General features: G+C 41.8%; 1 protein-coding gene and 1 long non-coding RNA gene across 2 annotated transcripts; both read left to right on the top strand.

Annotated features, from left to right (window-relative positions):
- The first annotated feature begins 6,643 nt into the window (after window positions 1-6,643).
- On the top strand, window positions 6,644-7,957 carry LOC124668688. Its single transcript, XR_006991791.1, has 2 exons — window positions 6,644-7,213; window positions 7,678-7,957. It is a non-coding gene; the product is annotated as an uncharacterized LOC124668688 (long non-coding RNA).
- A 2,579-nt stretch (window positions 7,958-10,536) lies between these two features.
- LOC124662675 (CHD3-type chromatin-remodeling factor PICKLE-like) lies at window positions 10,537-19,031 on the top strand. The gene is made up of 22 exons (XM_047200480.1): window positions 10,537-10,642; window positions 10,745-10,861; window positions 10,975-11,079; window positions 11,420-11,536; window positions 11,644-11,748; window positions 12,205-12,278; window positions 12,358-12,415; window positions 12,757-12,830; window positions 12,940-13,221; window positions 13,632-13,696; window positions 14,064-14,473; window positions 14,876-15,000; window positions 15,174-15,366; window positions 15,470-15,558; window positions 16,193-16,362; window positions 16,438-16,592; window positions 16,882-16,904; window positions 17,264-17,359; window positions 17,482-17,594; window positions 17,760-17,880; window positions 17,966-17,993; window positions 18,087-19,031. Exons 1-22 carry the CDS (start codon window positions 10,537-10,539, stop codon window positions 18,866-18,868), a joined length of 3,408 nt encoding a protein of 1,135 aa, XP_047056436.1. The 3' UTR covers window positions 18,869-19,031.
- The last annotated feature ends 1,622 nt before the right edge of the window (window positions 19,032-20,653 follow it).

Raw genomic sequence — 20,653 nt, 5'->3', positions numbered from 1 at the left:
CTTCAGCTCATTCAACATAGCTCTGAAGTACAGCTCGGCTCACCACCCAGAGACAGATGGACAAACCGAGCGTGTTAATCAATGCCTTGAACAGTATTTGCGCTGCATGGCGTTCCAGGAACCCAAGAAGTGGCACCAATGGTTACCAGCAGCTGAATGGTGGTACAACTCGTTCTTATCACACCGCCATCAAAATGTCACCCTTCGAAGCACTCTATGAGTATGCTCCACCTCTCCTTCACCAACTGCCGACACCATGCAATGTAGCCGCTGATACAACAGCTTACTCTTCAAGAAAAGGATCACATGGTCAAAATCCTACGGGCAAACCTACGACAGAAGCCCGTAACCGTATGAAAAAGTATGCAGATGCAAACAGAACAGAGCGCACTTTCCTGGTGGGCGACATGGTTTATCTCAAGATGCAACCCTACAGAGAAACTGCTCTCGGTCTGCGCAATGCGCTCAAACTGACCTCCAAATGGTATGGTCCCTTCAAGGTTCTACAACGCGTGGGTCAAGTAGCTTACAAGCTTCAACTGCCTGAAGGTACGCAAATCCACGATGTTTTCCATGTTAACCAACTGAAGAAACACCTGGGCAACGCAGCTATCCCTAATCCCAAGTTGCCTCTGGTCACCACTGACGGCAAGATCAAAATGGCACCGAAAGCTCTGTTGCAACGTCGCCAAGTTCCCCGCAACGCTGGTGAGTATGATATACCAGTACCTCAATGGCTCATACACTGGGAAAACATGGAAGAGCATGAAGCCACATGGGAGGACGCATCATTCATACAGGCAACGTTTCCGTGGTTCAAGCCCTGATGTCTTGACTTAAGGAGGGGGCAGTGTCAGGTTCCAACGCAGTCGACAACCATTTCTTCAGTTACTGGCGTGATTCAGCGACAACGGGCAACGGTCAGGATGAAGGCGCAGTGACCTGGTCGCTATCCAACGGCTACCAGTGCTCCACAACTACATTTACTCGTTTTAGCCTTAAACCCTCAAACTCGTGTATCTTCCGGCTGTTGGACAAAGTTGTAATAATGCTTGAGCTCGTTCCTTCGATATAAAGGGGCGAGTGGGGTGGCTGGGAGGATCAAGCAATGAAAAACCCTATTTTTACCATGTATTTCCTTTCCAGTAGGTAGTTAGAGTAGATCTGAGCCCCGAGCGCTCCTTCCCATCTCACTTCTTCGATGAGAATCGTCAGCGATCAATCGTGATCCTGACAAAGCGAGCTTGGGCGGATGCCAAGGTTTGATTGGAGAATCTGCAGCGAAACGGGGGTGCTGTCGCAAAAGTGGCTGAGGCCTCTCGGCCGCCTCGATCTGGACGGCGCACGCTAGATCAGACGGCACACATGGACGCAGGAGGCCTGAATTTCGATGGCAAACGTATTTTCGGAACGTGCACATATATTAGAGCATCTCCACTCGTTGGCGCTCCCCATGGCGAAATCCGGACGAAACAATCGCCGGATTGGACGAAATTAAGTCGTGGGGAGTACCGTATTTCCAGTCGTCCACCCGGAGTTCGGCGGACATAGTTTAAATTCAAACAAAGCGTCGTCCCGCGCTACAAGTACGGCTAGTTGATCGGCAAAAGGAGCAAAAGGATCAGCCACAGATCGGCGATCGAAGGGAAATTACACGGAAACAGGCTCATCGGCAGTCCCGGCCGGCACGGCGGTGTCCGACGGACCAGTTTCCTCACACGCCGTGGCCGAAGCGGCTACGGCAGTGGACGTCGAAGCAGCGGCAGTCGACGAGGTAGACGGTGAGGAAGACGAGGTAGGAGCCAGCGGAGACGACGAAGGACTGGCCGGAGTGGCTCGGCGAGTACATCGTAGGGGAGAAGGACGACGGGGAACTGCTTGTACCTTGCGCCGGCCATTGGCCGGGGAACATGGAGCCGCCGCCGCCGCTGAAGGCCATGTTGATCTTCCTCGCTTGTTCCTCCTGGGCCGCCGCCGCCGATCTCTTGGCGGCGGCTTTTTTCACCCTCTCCGCCCTGCCGCTTGTTTCCACCTCGCGCCGTTTCTCGTTCGCCGCCCACTCTGCGTTCGTCATGCCCGGCGGCCGCTCCTTCTTCGCCCGCGGCTTCCTCGTCGTCCCCTTCGGCGGCATTGTGGTGGACGAGAAGACGAGGAGGAGAGCGGTGGTGGACGAGGAGACGCCGCCGGGAAATGGAACTGGAAGACAAGGAGAATGGACAAATTCGGCGGGAGAGAATGGGGATATGCAAGCAAATTGGAGGGAATGGAGGGAAAATCGACAGGATTTGGTTTTCCTGTCGCCGACTATGCGGGTCCACATGGCGTTTCGCGCCAAAATCTTTCATCCGGAGTCCCCGAGCGCGCCCAGGGGGACCGGGGATGGCGTGGGCTCGCCGGATGGATTAAGGGCCAAATCCGGACGAAAACGAGGAACCGGGGGCGCTACTGGCCGATTTACGCCGTCCGGATGGAAAAACCGTCGCTCGGGAGCCTCGTCGGGGAGACGAGTGGAGATGCTCTTAGGCCCTTTCCTTTGGAGTAGGAGAAATCACATGTTTCCAGCACGTCGAAGCAAACAAAAATCCAAATCCTGATCTTTTAGATATTTTTAAAATTCCATGAATAATATTCCTTTTTGAAATTTATCAGAAATAACACTGCTTTAGGCTAGGCTTTCCCAATAGGGACTTGTCGGGCTAGGCTTCCCCGAGAAGTCGGATTCTTGGCGCCCTGGTAGGCAGATAGAGCTGGTCAGGCGTGGCTTTCTCGAAAGCTACTAGTTTGGGAACGTTTCACCGAAAAGTTGAGGAGACGGGTCGTGTCGGGCCGAAGAATCCCGAGGGGAGGGTGTCAGCAAAGCCCTCCCCGAGAAGCCTCTTCACGACGTTGGCTTCTTCTTCCTCCTCGTTAGTTTTGTTTCTTTCTTCTTCTGCTCTCTCATTTCCCTCACATTAAAGCTATGTGTTGTCCATTTATTGGCATTCTCCAGCTAGTAGCTAGAACAACAATAAAGTGGTAGAAACTTCGATATGTTGATGGGTTAGTCCGTGGAGTCGTTTTGGTGGTTTTGGTGGTGGTGGTGTTGCTGCTTGTGGTGCTGATGATGTTAGTGCTGGTTTGGTGAATCTTCGCTGCTAGACGGATTTGCTTTGCACTTTTCAAGGTTAAACCCTAATCCTTCGCTAATTATATGTTAGTGGACTTAGTTTATGCGAGGTACCCGGTATGGTTAGACATTTGTGTGTATGTTGGCCCGTTAGTTTAGTTACATATTTGTTTAGTTGGTCCCGTTAGTCTAGGTACATATATGTTTAGTTGGTCCGGTAGTAAATATTTATTTAGTTCATACGGTAGAAAATATTTATTTAGTTAGCCTGGTAGTAAATATTTATTTAGTTGGTTGCGGTTCATTGTTTCATTTATTTAGGTGGCCTTTTTTGAAAATTCTGGTTTTTGCATAGGTGAAGAGACATATTTGATTTAGTGAAATTTGTTGTTTACAATGGTCATGGCAATGTCTTAACAACTCCGGTGAAAAATGACTTGAGTGAGTTTCAACATGTTGAGTTGGATTTGCCAGCCCCAAAAACTTGGCGTGTTTGTCAGGCGAAGGAGTGTTTGACAATAAATTTCGGGCTTAATCCTGAAACATACACTGTTGGCGTGCAAGCTTTGTGGACCAGCTCTAGTGCCACAAAAATTGGCATTTTAAGTCGAAGATCGAACCTCTCAGTGGGTTCACTGGTTAGAAGTGTGCTAGCGCAAGAAAACTCACCCATCGCCTTAATGCTTCCTGTGGCAAAGGAGGTCACTTTCCACGAAGGCGAGAGTGAGTTCCATCCAGGGCAAAGCAGTCAAATATGTGATCATGTAGGCAGTAATTTTGAATTGGGATAGAGAAGTAATGCAACATAAGGACATGATGGTAGTGGCGAGGCTGATGACGATGATGAAGAAGGGCACATGCATAACGTGATGGAGGAGGAAGACTAGAATGGATTGGCGAATGATCTTGATTTCGATGAATCTGATGGTTTAAAGGAAGAAGAGACCGAGGAAGAGGTCCTGATCCCTTCTTCATGGAATCAAGACTTCTCGACATCAATGATCGTGAACGACCGCCATGATTCTGCATGGTAGTATCACCTGAACAACATCTCAAATGGGGTGACATACTCTGACAACAAACATCTGCATGAAACAATCAATGTCAACACGTACAATTTTCAGAACAACCGTTTCAACTCATAATTTTTTTTATAGTGGTATGTAGGGATGACAGTTGTCCATCTAGGGTGCACGAGTACGACCCGAAGTGGATTGTGAGCATGGGCAGACCCAAGTACAGATGAGTGGAGGCCGTGGCCCCCACTCGATTTTTGAAATTTCAGTGTAATTTTACCATACTTGAGAGAAAATGATTCAAAAAAATCAAAAATTGAAGTTAGGCTTGAAGTGCCCCCACTCAGCCTTTATCTAGGTCCACCACTGATTGTGAGAATCTTCATACCGCACACTTGTCTCATTCAGAATATGTTGTTAGATGATCCTAACCTTACTTCTACTTCGATGACTCGATTGTTGTTCATGGAGATTGTGGAGACCAAAGGGATGGAGGTTTGTGCCATCCAGAAAAAAGTTCTCCTTAAATATGAGTACAAAATTTCTTATGGCAAGGCGTAGAGGGCTAATCAAAGGGCCCTGGAGAATAGATTTGGGTCCTTCGTAGACTCATACGACTGTGTTATATGATTATCGAGTTTCTTTTTATGCTTAGTGACCAATGAAGTTTGGTAAATCGGCTTGATCGACCCTCCTTATGTTTTATGTGACACTTGCAAGTTTCTATGAACGTGAAATGGTTCATACAATCTTTCAAAACGAGAAAACATGACTGAAGAACCCGTATAATCATAGGGCTTTGTCCTGTTACCATCCTATTAAATAGAACCTTCTTTTGTAAGCTTGTGACCCCAAACTATGATAGTGTTTATGAGCTCATATACTCTAGTAGTGTTTTCACACTACAAATTTTTTATTGGATGGAATTTATATTAGCATTTGTCACTGCCCATTCCTATTTGTAGATAGTAACCATTGATATATTTTGATAGATTAATGTACTTTTCAAACCTGCTTTAGAGAGCCCGAAGAGTACATGCCAGAGTAAAATGGAACAACAGTTTGAGAAAGAAGCAGAGCCACTAATGAGTCACTTGCACGACGTCAAGGAACTATCAATATTTTCTATGAAAGCTTCAAATATTGTATTTCATTTGATCCATAATAAGTGTAGGGATTTTAGTTCCAATTAGTTAATAAGTGCTGGGTTTTAGTTTAATTAGTTCAAATTTGAACTAAATCTCCAACACTTGCTATGTAGTACTATAGTTATCTTTCAGCTGTACTTGTCGTAAACTCCTGATTAATTTTCAGGTTATGAGGGCACGTGTGGCAACCCTCCGTTCTCTCCAAATCATCAAGTCCGCCTCCCAAATATGATTCTATACTTTGGGTACAACTTTGGAGCTTGGTCACCTCTTCGGCAACAAAATCCATGGAGCTGGACAGTGGTCTAGACCTAGGTACTTCGCGGTATTCTTGCTTATAGGGAGAGCTCTGTTTCGCACTAGAAAATTTCTGTAGCACGTGACCGCCAATACGCATATTGCACCTAAAAAAGGAATTTTGAACGACAACATCAAAAAAAGGCGCAACAAAGCGCGCTAGGTCCATCTAGTACTTGTTCAATTCATTAGCTTGTTTTGATTGTTTCAAATGGGTGGATAAAGCCCTTACTCGTCGTAGACCACTCCTAGGCATGCATTTATTTATGATACATACAAGTATACAAAACAAAATCACTCCTTTTAAACATGTAGTAAATGCCGACATTTTTTTCTTCCAAAAATATGACTAGTCATGTTTCAATCTACTTACATATAGCTATCTTATACACTTCCAAAATTACCTCTGTATACTTTCCCATACTAGCATTTTCATGAAGAGTTGCTGCTTAATATTAATACTCATGAATCATGAATGCAACTATCCTGAATTATGGCAAAGGGCCGGGTACACGAATAGCAATAAGAACGTCTTGCTCCTGGTCTGAATGTGAGAGATTGATCATGGGTCTTACTCCCTCCGTTCGCAACAACTTCGTGTACTGGGTTTAGTAAAAATAAAATTTGTATACTTTGATCAAACATGTACGATTTTCTTAATATATGAAATTTACTGTATTAGAATCTTCATAAAGTACTCCATCCGCACCAGAACAAGTGAGTCAAATTTTTCTAGGTTTGGATGATGTATGAAATGCGTCTAGATAGATCTGTATCTAGACAAAACCGAGTCACTTATTTTGGGACGGAGGCTGCACATATGTATTTGGTATTCCAAATATTATTTTCCTTATATTGTTGGTTAAACAATGCAAAGTTTGATTTTGACTAAACCTAAAATGTGAAGGAAATAAAAACGGAGGGAGTAATATAATACTACAACTTTATTAGAGCAAGTACAATAGTGTACACTCAGCAGGCTATAAGCCAATCCATGTCATCAAAATCCTACGTGGAGGGGAGAGAATAGAGGAAAGAGAAAGGAGCGGGCGCTTGGTATGTCGCCCGGCTACAGCGCAAGATACGAGGAACTGTCGCCCGCTTACAGCCGATGCGAGCGCTAGCGCCGGCGCTCCCGATCCGGTGCACCTCGCTCCCCTCCCGCGCTTCTTCCTCCACCAACGCGCGGGCAAATTCCCTGGCCTCGATCCAGATTGCTTCCTTGCGCGCCAAATCGAAGATGCCCTCCAAATCGCCATCTCGTCGAACCCTAAAACTGCTGCTCCAGATCGTCCCCAAATCGCCGCCACCAAACCCTCGAACTGACGCTGGTGCCGCATCAAGGTGATGGATCAGCAGTCCAAAAGGACGTGTGTCTCATCCCGTGCCTCAGCTCCTTCCGGCCCTGCCTCATCCCGTCCCGCCGTCGGCCTTCCCGTCAGCAGACGGACCAGCCGCTGGGTTCCCCCACGACCACCCCTGTCAGTGGCGGCCTCCTCTGCACTATGCTGGCTTCCTGGCCTGCAGCAACCTAGTAGCAAGTTATTCGGCTCGTGGCCTTGCTGAGCACCTCCTGCAACCATTGACGGTTCTACATCTTCTTGGTACATGGCTGAGAGTATTGACGACTCTGATCTGCAAGCATGGTACACTTCTCCTTGTTTCTTCTTCAGATAATGCTGAGTTTTTATCTTGTACGGTTTGTCAATGATCATTCTGCTACTGGTTTCTTATATGTATTTTCTGTACATATTATTACCATGTAAACCTGAAACTCTTGCCTAGAACAAGTAGTTTTCTGGACAACAGTTTATCTAACAGCCTTAATAGTTCAGTCAAAAATAACAAACTTGGCATTCTTTATTAATTCCTTGCTGTAGATATCAAATAAACGCAAGGAGGCCAAGAATAACTTCTACTTTGCAGCTTATGTTACAGAGGTCAAATGTTACTGTCCTTTCTGAAACTTTGGTACTGATGCAAGAACAACTTGAAGATAAAAGTATATAAATACTACATGGACGTACAAGCAATAGTTAGTGTCCTCTCCATTGCAATTATTTTCTGATGAATACAAGATTATGCCTTCAACTATGGATTTGTCGTACAGTGGCTGAATGTTGTTGATGTAGCTGTTCATTTCTACTGAAGCTCCAACTATGGATTTGTGCCTTCAACGTCGTCAAGATCGAACTGATGTTTTGTTTTGCTGGAGACCGTATTTATTATTTTGTTTGGTTCATGCTTTTCTCTAAAGAGTCTTGTATTGTTCAAGTGTTGATGTGTTGGTGATATGTGCTATTAGTTTGCCGCTCCTTGTCGTCAAGATCAAACCTATTTGATTGTTTGTCGGAAATCTTATTTAGTATGATGTTTGGTTAATGTTTTCATATAGATTCACTTAATGTTGAACTGCCGGCATGGCACTATGTAGCATCTGTTTAGTGTTTTCTTATGAATCAGTTTGCCTTGTATATCTTGATGGTGTGGGTGGTATAACGTGGCTACAGAGATACAATTTGCAACAGATCACAACACATGATATATACATGCAGTAATTAAATATATCAATATTTGCTAACAGCCAGCATAGTAGCTAGCCTATTGTATGACCGTGGGCTTTAAGCTGACTGTAGCTGACATGGCATGATCTTGTAGCCAGCAGCCGGCTGTGCTACTGTTCTTGCTCTTAGAGTATTATTTCTCTCTCCGTTTACTACTCAGAATATTTAGTGCATACATGAACGATCACATAGAAGCCTACTATGTATTTAATTACTAACTAATTATCTCCTTTCGGCAGTAAGATTAGTCATCATGTCAATGGCGTTCCACTCATCAAGCCTCAACTTACTTAGACACATCAATGGTTTGCATTGCATCGTCACATTGCACATCTGGGCCCAAAGCACGTACAGCCCATACAATCTCCAGGCATGGAGGAGGAGCTCAAAAAAAAAAAAAAAAGGCAACACGCGCCCCAAAGATACGAAATCTCCCGATCTCGCCCCGCCCCGCTCGGACGTCGCCGCGCCGCCTCCTCTTCCCGCCCAATTCCAACACCCATGGACCAGTCCCACAGGAAGCCAGAGCAGATCCCACGGCGCGGGACCCACGCACCGTCTCTCGTCCGGCGTAGACCAGTCCCACCGAGGAAACCGCGCCCATGGAAGTTCCCGCTCGCCCGTCCTCCACCCCACCCAAGCTGCCGCGAGCTTCTCATAAAACCCACGCCTCCCGTGTGAAAGTGAGACCCCCATTCATTCCCCACCTCGCTGCCGGGCCTCGTTCCGAAAAACCCTAGCGCGCGGCTAGCCCACCCACCCACGCGCGCGCGCGGCCGCGGGTTCCATCGATGGCGCGGAGAGGCGGGGGGCGCGGGAGGGGCCGTGGACGGCGAGGAGGCGCCGCCGCTCGGCCGCGGGACGAGCGCGACGTGGTCGACCTCGGCGACGGTGAGTCAAGTGTTTGGGGTGCTTTTAGACGCGTTTCCGTGGTCGATTGCGTTCGCCATCTGCCCTGCTTAGCGATGGATGAGGGTTTCGGCGATTATTTTCGCTGGGCGTTTAGCTGGATTCGCGAGCTGTTTCTGTCGCGCGGTCGTTGGTTGGATGATTTTGCGAGTTTCGGAGGCATTTGGGCTAGAAATTACCTGTATTTTTCATATGCGCGCGCCGGTAGATTTGGTAGTTTCTTCGGCAGGGGCTGGAAATGACCGGCATCTGCCATGAGTGCGCACCAATCGACTCTGGATTTTTCGGCCTGGGCTGGAAACGACTGCGTCTCTTGCATTTGCCGTGCATACAGCGATTGATGCTGTTTTCCGAGCGTGCAGTGCGCAGATCGGTGTAAACGAGTTCGGAAACAAATCATCCTCTATTTTCGCGCGCGGATGAATATTCCTCGATTTTGTCCGAGGCAATATATTCTCTCATTTTGTTTGGTCTGCCGCCGACGTCTGCCTCGCTGCTCAGTCGCCGTGCGTAGATCACATTTTTCTGAATGGATAGACAGTAATCTGACCTTGCGATTTATTTATTTTACAGATGATGCGAAGTCAACTCGTCAAGGGAAGCCGCAGAACAGTGCGGGGAGATGTGCCGCAGATACCTCTGCAGGGCGCCTGTGTGATTCACCTGTTGGTGAGCTCGAAACCTCGGTGTCTTCAGCATGCATCCGTCAGATGTGAAAACACATTCGCATTTTACACTTTAGCTAATTCCCTGTCTGTTCATGTCGATGGCTGCATGGTAGTTTCAACAAGGAACCTGGGGCGTCTCAGGACGCGAACAGCGGCGAGCGTTGCTGCAACTGTGGAGGTTCCTGATGTCAGCCTGGGCGATGACGAAGGTGTGTGTGATGGAGGATTGCTGAATGCTCTGAATTTTCTCTTTTCTTGCATTGTGAACTGGCTGTGGTGTTTGATGCCATAATGTTCATTTGTTTGAATACTTTTTTCTAGATGCTAGAAAATTTATATAACTTCCCAAAAATGAATAGCTGCCATATAGCAGACGATGCCTAAACGGTGTGGTTTAGTGTAAGATTGAGCCTGCGGAGGGGACCATCCGATTTCCAATGACGATAATTGCCATATTCGATTTGCTTTGTGTAATCAGTCAAATTGTGTGCACGAATTGTGTGGCTAGAAGTAAAGTGCATACATTTTTTTGTTTGTGAATGAGTTAAGTTTGTTATGCAACTGGACAGTTGTTATCTATGATTGACCAATGACTAATCTGCTGTTCTGCGTCGTTATTATTTGTACACATCTGCATCCGAGTCTAGATGTTTTACCACAATTACCATGTCAACTTTCTAGCCTCTTAGAGTGACCATCTAGTCTTTCTTTTCTCTAAACCTGTTTTGTTAAGATAAGAGATGTAGTATTGTTACACAAATTTGTGACTTGTTTAATAATCTGGACCCACAGTATTAGTTTGAACTTGTCTTTATAGCAGATGGTGAGATGTTACCTCCTAGCAGAAGGTCCAAACGCCTGCAGAGAAAACTAACTGGAAAGGATGATTTGATTGGCACTGAAAGTGAAGATGTATCTGTGAGCAGGGAAGATGGTAAGAGCGAGCTGTTTCACATTTGTTGTTACTTGAAGATGTTAGCATTAGAGTAAAGCTCTTGTGCATGTCTTGCTTTGTAAATTCTGAATGGTGTTTCAGAGTCCCGGAAGTTGGTCCAGCAAAGAAGGCCAAAACGACTAAGAAAGAAACTTCTGTCTGAATATTACAGTGGTGAAGTTACTGATGATAAAGGCACCTGGCGGAGTAGCCCTGATGGTATGCTTGTTGTGTTCAATTTATTGCGTGTTTAATCTTTCCTAACATATAAAATTCTAATAGTATAACTTTATCAGCATGATTGAAAATAATTCAGAATTTGCATTGTGTAGATGATGACCATCTACCCCCTCAACGAAGATCGAAGCGCCTTCGGGATAGGGTGGGAACTAGAAATTATGAATCTGATGATGAAGCTGATAGTGACACTATTGGTAGTAAGTGGGCATCCTTTGAAGTGAATATTTTTATCTACACATTTATGCCATGGTTCTCTTCTATGCGCACCATGTTTGCTTAATAAACTTGTCATATGCATTTTCTGAGGTTATTTGAGCAGCCTTTTGGAAGCCTTTTATTTTTATTTTTGTTAAAACGACTAGATAAAATAACTATATATGTGGTTAAAATAATATTTACAGCTGCACTGAGTTTTTTTTGTTTCATTGCACACTGCATTTCATGGTTTGTTTTTATACCATGTCAAACTTCCAACCTTCTTAAGTTCCCAATATCATTTGATTGGATGTCTTGCTTTGTAAATTCTGAATGGTTCAGAGTCCCAGAAGTTGGTCCAGCAAAGAAGGCCAAAACGACTAAGAAAGAAACTTCTGTCTGAATATTACAATGTTGAAGTTTCTGAAGATAAAGACACCTGGCAGGGTAGCTCTGATGGTATGCTTGTGGTGTTCAATTTATTGTGTGTTTACTCTTTCCTAATATATAAAATTCTAATATAAATTTTTATCAGCATGAAATAATTCAGAATTTGCATTGTGTAGATGATGATCATCTACCCCCTCAACGAAGATCAAAGCGCCTCCAGGAAAGGGTGGGAACCAGAATTCACGAATCTGACGACGATGCTGATAGTGACACTATTGATAGTAAGTGGGCATCCTTTGAAGTGAATATTATTATCTACACATTTATACCATGATTCTCTTCTATGTGCACCATGCTTGCTTAATAACCTTGTCATATGCATTTTCTGAGGTTAATTGAGCAGCCTTTTTTCTTTTTGTTAAAATGACTAGATCAAATAACTAAAGATGTTGTTAAGATAATATTTACAGCTGTGCTGAATTTTGTTTTGTTTCATTGCACACTTTCATGGTTTGTGTTTATACCATGTCAAACTTCCAACCTTCTCTTAAGCTCCAAATATCATTTGATTAGATGTCTCCTCATTAGTAGATACATATTTTGTTAATCCTCCCGTATGTGGATTAAGCAGAACACCTCTTAAGCCCCCTAATTTATATTTATCTTGTGCTAATTGGGTGATGATATGCTATGCAAATGAGTTCGCATAATTGAACTGTGTTCTGAAATCACCACAGATCATAGGAAGGCAATTCCATGCAGAATGTCAAAGCGCCTACAAGAGAAACGGAAGGCTGATCATATTTCAGATGTAAATAAATTCTCAAAAAGAAATGGTTCATTAATTCCTTCTTTTCATGAAGTGATAAATGTTTCCTGTTCATTTTTAGGAGAGCTATACTGAAGCTTCTTCATGTATGTTGTCAGTGTCTTCATCTTCAGGATCAGGTAATAAGTAACCCATTGGTTGAGAAGCTTCAGTTTAATAATCACCCACATGGTCAATGGTTTACTGTGTCAATGTTATGCATAGAAAATTCTAAAACCCCTGTAGAACAATTCTGTATGTATCATGCATATGCATGTATGATGCATGAAATAATGTTCTTGAATGACATCTTATCAGTCGGTGATGTTGCAGCTATACGTCATTCGTTGTACTTGTTGTGATAGTGTCCAGATTCAGTCATGCCTACTGTCTTTTAATGACCTGTTGGATACCTGGGTCCTTGTTTCGAGGTTGATTTTCTAACATGACCTTTGTATTGTACATATATTGTTTCTATCAGATGATGAGTTATTGCGCAATACTGTAAACCCTTGCAAAAACACTTCTGATGGACCAATGTGCTCAATATGTAAGGTATATTATTTTGCGAGAAATTTGTAAGGTTTTCTCGGGCTTTTTGTTTTTCATTGCCTCTTATCCATATGCAGTTATGCACTATCTTATTTGGTTAATTTGCGTGCAGAGTGGAACTGGCAGCTCTTTTCTAATCGAATGTCAGAATTCTAGCTGTTCTCATAGCTTCCATAGTTTCTGTCTCCATCCTCCTATGCAAAACAGTGGAGGCACCTTGGAATGTCCTCTGTGCAATAGCAATCAAACTTCTTTGGCTCAGAGGACAGAAGTAAATCCGTCAAGAAAGATCCAAAGGTTTGTAGGTTGTAGACGGGTGATTCTTCAGGAGTCAGATTTCCAGTATCAGTTCCTCGTGAAATGGCATTTACTTTCTCATCATCATGACTGCTGGGTATGTTTTCCTCCTTCCGACTCTTGTTTAAGCTAGCCTGCCTTGGCATTACAGTTTCCCTCTATTGCCACAAGCTCTACAGATGATATTTGTATTTTAGAAATTAGGTAGGTTAATGAGGGAGTTTTATTTATGGACATTCTTCATAGCTTCCTGCACTAACAACACCCTGAGCTAGTTTGACTAAAAGCGGAACTTGCACTCTTGAATGAAATATCACACTTCTGGGCCAATTTTGACACCGTTTATTAGACTTTCCTACCAGAAGTTCATGCATGCCTATAGCTGTGTAGAGATTGCCTTTGTTAAATGGTGCTCTGCTGCATTTTGCAAAAGATTTAATATGTGTTTACCATTATCAATGTAAGATTGTAATTATTTTACCGAGAAGTTGAATTTACATGCTCTAGGTTCCACTTGACTGGCTTCTTGTTCATGATCGTCTACGGGCACAAAGCTACATCAGGAAGAATAGGTAAGCCCTCTGTTTTTATTCATTTATATTTTGTTGTCACATCTGAAGTAGGTTTTTGTAAAACCATTTTTCCGTGTTGGTAAAATTTTCTTTGTTGATGTGATATAAACTATTTTAGGCAATCTGAAGTGTTTATTAGATGCTTTAGGAAACTCCTATGAATAGAGTGACATGCTCACCCTTTTCAGCAGTCTTTCTTTTGCAGTTTTAATATATAAGACTCCTATGATATTTGCATACACCAAGGGAAAATGAACAATAATGAATTTATAATTGCCATTTTGTTTTCAATTTATGTGATGTGTTCTTAATTGGTATGACTCTTTTTGATTACTGTTGTTAATGATCTTGCAAACTTATGCAACAGCTTGCCTAAGGAGGTCTTCTCGGATGATGAAAGGAAACCAGAATGGTTTGAAGTAGATCGTGCCATTGCATGTCGTCGGAAGTTTGAGCCTCATGGTTTATGTGACATCTTGGCTAGTTTTGAAGATAATGAAGACTTTGAGGGATATGAGTTCCTTGTGAAATGGAAAGGCCTTGATTACTGTGATGCTACATGGGAGCCATATTCGACCGAAGGCGTGCAATCAGCTATTTCTATGCTTGTCGAAAGGCATCGAAATACATTAAAAAGAGCTGATTGTATCAGCCAAATGTACACTGATGAAATGATACCCGAAAATGTACACAGTGGTGCTTTATATGACTATCAACTTCAAGGATTACAATGGATATTTGACAATTTCAAAATTAGGAGGAGTGTTATTCTTGCTGGTATGTTGATGAACTCTAAAGACACAATTCATGCACTTGTATTTTTTTCTATCATTTGAGAACGTTATCTCAGAACACTTAGTATTGTAACAGGAGTATCTTCTACAATTTTACTTTTGAGAAAATAAAAAGCATTAACTTGATTCATTGATAGGTTGGAATTTTGTGTGTTCATTGACTATTTGTTACAACTTTAGTGATCAAGCTGATAATTTTTTTCGTACCGAAATAGTAAATGCATGCTTTAAAGGATACTTTAAACGGTACTCCTCACTGATGTAGGGTGTTACCTTTGAATTATGTGATGCATGCACTGGTAATCTATACAAAGATGGTAGCAGCTTCTTATTTATATCGTGTAAAGACAACAATGAGAACTCTTGTTTCTTTTTCCACTGCCAGATGAAATGGGTCTTGGCAAGACTGTCCAAGTTGTTTCCTTTCTCAGCCATATTATCAAGGGAAGTTTCACAACATCACCTGCGTTGGTCCTAGCTCCCAAAAGCATCCTACTCCAATGGAAAAAGGTTTGTATAACTTCTCATGATCTTCTGTTGTATTATTCTGGATGTTGTAGTAAGGGAACTAAAAAATTGTCCTTAGTTCTTGCCTTCATTGAATAAAATCTTCCTGCTGTATCAATTTTTTTTATTATGTTAGCTGGACAATATGTAATTTCTGGATGCATGCTCTGTGCTAGGAATTTGGTCGCTGGGCAAGTGATCTAAATATTGTTGTTTACCAAGGAGATAAGGACTCCAGGAAGTGTATTCAAGATCATGAAATGTACTCTTCTGAAGGGAGGACTTTATTTGACGCTCTTGTCACAAGTTACGAGTTTGTCCAACTCGATAAAGAAGTCCTACAAAAAATTAAGTGGTCAACGATTGTCAGTAAGTTTTTCTGAGATATGGCTGTATTGGGGATATCTGATTCTGAACATCTCCTTTATTAGCGTGCAAGTTAACACTTCTCTTCATCTCCTTTCAATTTCAGTTGACGAGGCACACAGACTGAAGAAGGTTGATTGCAACCTTGCATCAGTCCTAAAACGATATAGCTCAGAGTTCCGGCTTCTACTTACGGTAAGTCTTCCATACCCTAGGCATATTCCTCCTGATTTTGAGAAGATAATTCTTTGTTCCATTTGCGTTGTTATTAATGTTGCATATGTTGTTGTGGATGGTCTGTCCACCCTGATAATGGTTTTGAACAAGGTAGATTTGGAGACGATCAGTACTGATTCTGGACATTCCATTTATGTACTGCAAAGTAATATACTTTTGAAAACTATATATAGCCGAAATCCTTTAAAATTATGCTTAACTCGTTATAAAAATTGTTTATCATAAAGGCTCATTCATGGGATGTGTGATACAGTTGATTTGGAACCATACTAGAATGGTATTATCAATTTATTTTCTTTGAAAGATATCTCTGTCCAAAATGTTATTTCATCAGAATGAGGTTTACAGATTTTCTCCGTATGGTAGCTTTCACTATGGAAGTGACCTATGGGTTGGTAGCATACACTCCCTCTGCTCACAAATATAAGACGTTTTAGATATTTTAAAATGAGCAAGAGTAGACTAGATACATACCAAAATAGATGAATCCACTAAAACCTAAAACATCTTATATTAGTGAACGGAGGGAGTATTTCTTACGGAAGTGCAAATTCTTTTTGTAATAATCTTCCTTTTTCTCTTCACTGTACAGGGAACACCATTGCAAAACAATATCCTGGAATTGTTTTCGTTGCTTCATTACATTGATCCAGATGAGTTCTCCGATGCAAAGGCCGATGGGTTGTTCTTACCAATTGAATGTGGACTGGACTTGACAATAGATGAAAAAGTTGCTCGCATTCATGAAATTTTAAAGCCTAGGTGATTACCGCTATCTACTTCAGTTGCTTTATAACTTGGATGTTGCTCTTATTTCTTCCATGTTTGATTTGCTAGGATGTTGAGGAGGATGAAATCAGATGTGCTAAAAGATTCTATGCCGATAAAGAAGTGGGTAGAAGTTCCATGTGCACTTACAGACTCTCAAAGAGACCTTTACATTAATATTTTAGAGAAGAACTACTCGAAGCTGAACAGTGCTATTCAGTCTGGTCAGTTCAAGATTCATTCTCTTGCATTTATCGTTACCATACATTTTACCACCTTGTCTTCATCCAAATCATTTTCTCTTGGTTGAGCTGGTTTGTGCTATTTTTTCTCTTGGACACGCATCTACATGCATGCCAGTTTGTATTAGAACATGTGCAGAAGGCACAAAGTACAACACTATGCAATATCCAAAATGAGATATACCAAGTCTATATAATTGTCCTTATGTACTTATGCTAACCAACTCATATTTTGCATTGGGGCTGACAGAGCTTGTTTATACTTTCGCAGGCAGAAAGCTTTCTTTGAACAATGTACTTATGGAATTGAGAAAATGCTGCAATCACCCGGTACCCTCTGCTTCCATTTTAGTTCATGAACTCTGCTACATTTTGTTCACTTGAGCTAGACCTCTTTCTCCTTGTAAGTTGTAACCATACATAATTCAGTGCATTTGGATATTTTACGTTAATAAACATTTTGGCAATGAATTGTGTTTGCTGATGACAGCATGGCATAGTCAATACTAAAGACAAGCCAAAATTAACTTCAGTATTTTGTGCAGTACTTCTTATCCATTTGATTGCTTCATTCTGTAGTATGTTTTCATGCAAACTAATCAATGCTAAAAATTAGTCTTGCTCTTCAAGCTAATTTGTTCCCCCCTTTCCAGTATCTATTTCCAGGACTGGAAGTTCACCAGCGTGCAGGAGAAGATGTTTTCCTATCACTTGTTTCTGCATCTGGGAAACTTCAACTCTTACACAAGGTACCTTCACCTACTATTACATCCTATCTGGGGACTGCACTCTAAATTTGTTTCATAACTTCTTCTCTTTCTCCGTCCCACTTTGCTGTTGGACTTAAGAATTTACTATTGTTGATCTGCAGCTTCTTCCGAAACTGAAAGAAAGGGGGAACCGTGTACTGATTTTCTCCCAGATGACCAAGATGCTTGATATTCTCGAAGACTTTCTTTTTTCCCTGGGCTACAAATATGCACGGTATGGTTCATTAAGCAACCCTGCATTTGTCTTGCTTTTCTGATGCATAGATGACTCCATTGATCTTATCTTACAATGATGCTCTTGATAATTTCTTAGCTCATTCCAGTGAGTACAGCTGTAATTCTTTTTATTTTTTCACTCAATAGTTGTTTTGGTACACAGCATTGATGGACAGACATCACTCTCTGCAAGGCAGGAGGGCATAAAAGAATACAACAACGTTGAAAGTGAAACGTTTATCTTCTTGATGTCTACTCGTGCTGGTGGTCTAGGTATTGACCTGGTATGAATCCTAATCCTAATCCTTGCAGATTCGTTTATGTTTTACTTTTATGCCACTGGACTAATATTATTGCTTATTATGGCAGCCTGGTGCAGATCGAGTAATTATCTATGGTGAGTGGTTTTAAAATATCTTTTTTGTTGATGTGTGTGCTGCTCATTTCCCTTAAATCCTTTAGGCACTGATTCTTGCATCCATGTGTTCAGATCCTGATTTCAACCCATTCATGGACTTGCAAGCACAGTCAAGGGCTCACCGGATTGGCCAGACCCGACCTGTGGTTGTCTACCAACTAATCACAAAATGCTCTGTTGAAGAGAAGATACTGCAAAAGTCTAAGCAGAAGCTGGCCATTGAGAATATGTTAATGAACTCTTCCAAAAAGCCAAGTGCAGAGGAGCTGAAGTCTGTCCTACTACACGGAGCCAAGACAATTCTGGAGAAGAAGAAGATCAATGCTACATCAATCCATTATGATGACGAGGCCATTGAGAATCTCCTCAAGTTAGATCCTTCTATTGGGGAGAAGTGCTCTTCAGAAGACAATGGTTATCTTGGGAGCATTGTGAGCTTTGCTCATGGCGGCGAGGAGGAAGGACCTCTCTCCCCCAAGGTTGAGGATCTCAAAGTTTTCAAGCCTGCTACTCCCAAAGTTGAACTACTTGGCCGTGGGAGAAGGCAACGGTTGGCTGTGAAATACTCTGATGATCTTGATATTGGAGACAGCGATGACATGTATGCTCCGGAAGTTTCCCCAGATTCAAGTAGCTCTTCATCTGATGATGAGACAGAGCAAGAAATTCCTGAAGTGGTGAGCTTGAAGCAGGAAGTTGCTCCAGATTCAAGTAGCTCTTCATCTGATGATGAGACAGAGCAAGAAATTCCTGAAGTGGTGAGCTTGAAGCAGGAAGTTGCTCCTGTGCCTGACAGTCAATTGACATCCTCCTTAAGCTCCTCTGATGGTGAAAAGGAGAATGTGACGCTTTGAGTAACGAGCGTGAAGCCGGAAGTACCTCACAGTTTATGAAGAAACCTTCTACTACTAATCATTAAGTTAAGGAAGTAGAAAAACACTTCTTTTGTATAGGAATCGCTGATGTAGCCATACGTTGCTAATTTATATGCAGGCTTTTGTGGCATTTGGCGATATTTTGTAAAAAAATGGTCACATCGTACGCCCAGTTTAGAAAATTGAGGTTGATAGCGCTGATATAACTATGTTGGAATTATCTCATCTGGTTATGTTTCTGTCAACTTAACATTTGTAACCATGTTGCATTTTCCTCATGTAATACTCTTCTGCCCATACGTCATTGTCTTACATTTGTTTAAATTTAGACAGCTATACACAAAATAGTGTTTTACATTCATTTAAATTTTAACAAATATAAGACATGTTTATACATAGAGGTAGTAATTATGATTGCTCTTGCTTGTTAACACTGCCTCTTGCAGTTGGACTGATAGCATAGAAAAAATTGTTTAGGGAATAGTATGATGCGCACACTGCATGATCTGCCTAAATCTCACTTCTAGTTCATTTTAATATTTATAGTGTAAAATTTGGTACAAATGACATTTAGGTGGATCCCACCCTTAGCCACTAGACTACAAGCAAATTCGTCTCACTCATGTCTCACCAAGTTACCAAACATCCATCTCAAAAAAAGCCACCAAACATCATGTAACAAAAAAAGTTACGAAACATTATAAGACCTGATTGCGCATAGCTGCCGATGAGCGGCACCACCACCGTTCATGGCGAAGCAGCTTCACGCACACAACCTTGTCAAAAAAAAGTCACCAAACATCATGTAAAAAAAGTCATCAATATTATAAGCCACCAAGCAAGGTTTTGAATTCCAAGGGGATGTGCGAAGCTCTAAATATACCTATTAAAAAATGCAAAGATATTTTTTCTTTTAAAATAGCCTCATTACTAAAATATAGATTTTCTCAAAGCTCAATAACTAAAGTTTGCACTTGAGAGCCTTGACTAGATGGCATGATTGGGTAGCATCGAAAAGTTTTATTCCTATTTGTGTTTGACATCTACTCGTGTTCATCTTTTATCTTACAAATGTAAGGATACAAAAATACAAAAAGCGCAATTTTTTTTCTTGCTAGCTAAATTTAATTTTGACATGAGCATAGAAGTTTTGGTGAATCTTTATTGGTTTGGAAATCACATAAGTGAGCTTGTATTACCATTGCAAATCTATGTTGCTTTGAGCTTGCAGAAAAAATAAGGATACGACACATTGATTTGCAATGGTAAACTAGATGATAGCATGAAGTTATCAACTATCTTCTTGCTCGAGGAAGACCAAGGTTTATGTTTCGGGATGTTGATGAGTGAAATTTTATACATGTTTAAAAAAACATACTCTATGTTTATAAAGCTACTCGTCTCATGCTCCATATAGTTATTATTATGCCTTTTATACATGATTACTTGTTTCCACTCATTTTTAGATGAGTGTTGTACAAGTATTAGTTTTATAGTTTATATTAGGATTTTATTACTTTTCCTTGTCTTTGATGTGTTCATAGATATACTGAAGATTTATGAACAAAGCAAGGTGAAAGGAGCCAAGTGGATGCAATGTGGAAGAATTACACGCACTTGACTTAGCCATATTGAGAGTCAAAAGGTGATATGTTTTCCATCAACAAAAAATAAATATCCAAGGCAATCGTGTTTTAGCTCTCATCCATACGAATCCAAAGAGTCCAAGATCACTTTAACCGGAGTTCGTATGAGGAAATGTCG

The sequence above is a fragment of the Lolium rigidum genome, chromosome 6 (assembly GCF_022539505.1).
Source record: "Lolium rigidum isolate FL_2022 chromosome 6, APGP_CSIRO_Lrig_0.1, whole genome shotgun sequence".
In the NCBI taxonomy this organism is placed as follows: domain Eukaryota; kingdom Viridiplantae; phylum Streptophyta; class Magnoliopsida; order Poales; family Poaceae; genus Lolium; species Lolium rigidum.
This window is presented reverse-complemented; position numbering and strand designations above follow the sequence as displayed.

Excerpts from the sequence above, each read along its gene's own strand:
- LOC124662675 (XM_047200480.1), top strand. The coding sequence starts at position 10,537 with ATGTTACCTCCTAGCAGAAGGTCCAAACGCCTGCAGAGAAAACTAACT. Across the intron at positions 11,080-11,419 it reads TGATAGTGACACTATTGGTA|AGTCCCAGAAGTTGGTCCAG; the intron begins GTAAGTGGGCAT and ends TGAATGGTTCAG. Across the intron at positions 11,749-12,204 it reads TGATAGTGACACTATTGATA|ATCATAGGAAGGCAATTCCA; the intron begins GTAAGTGGGCAT and ends AAATCACCACAG.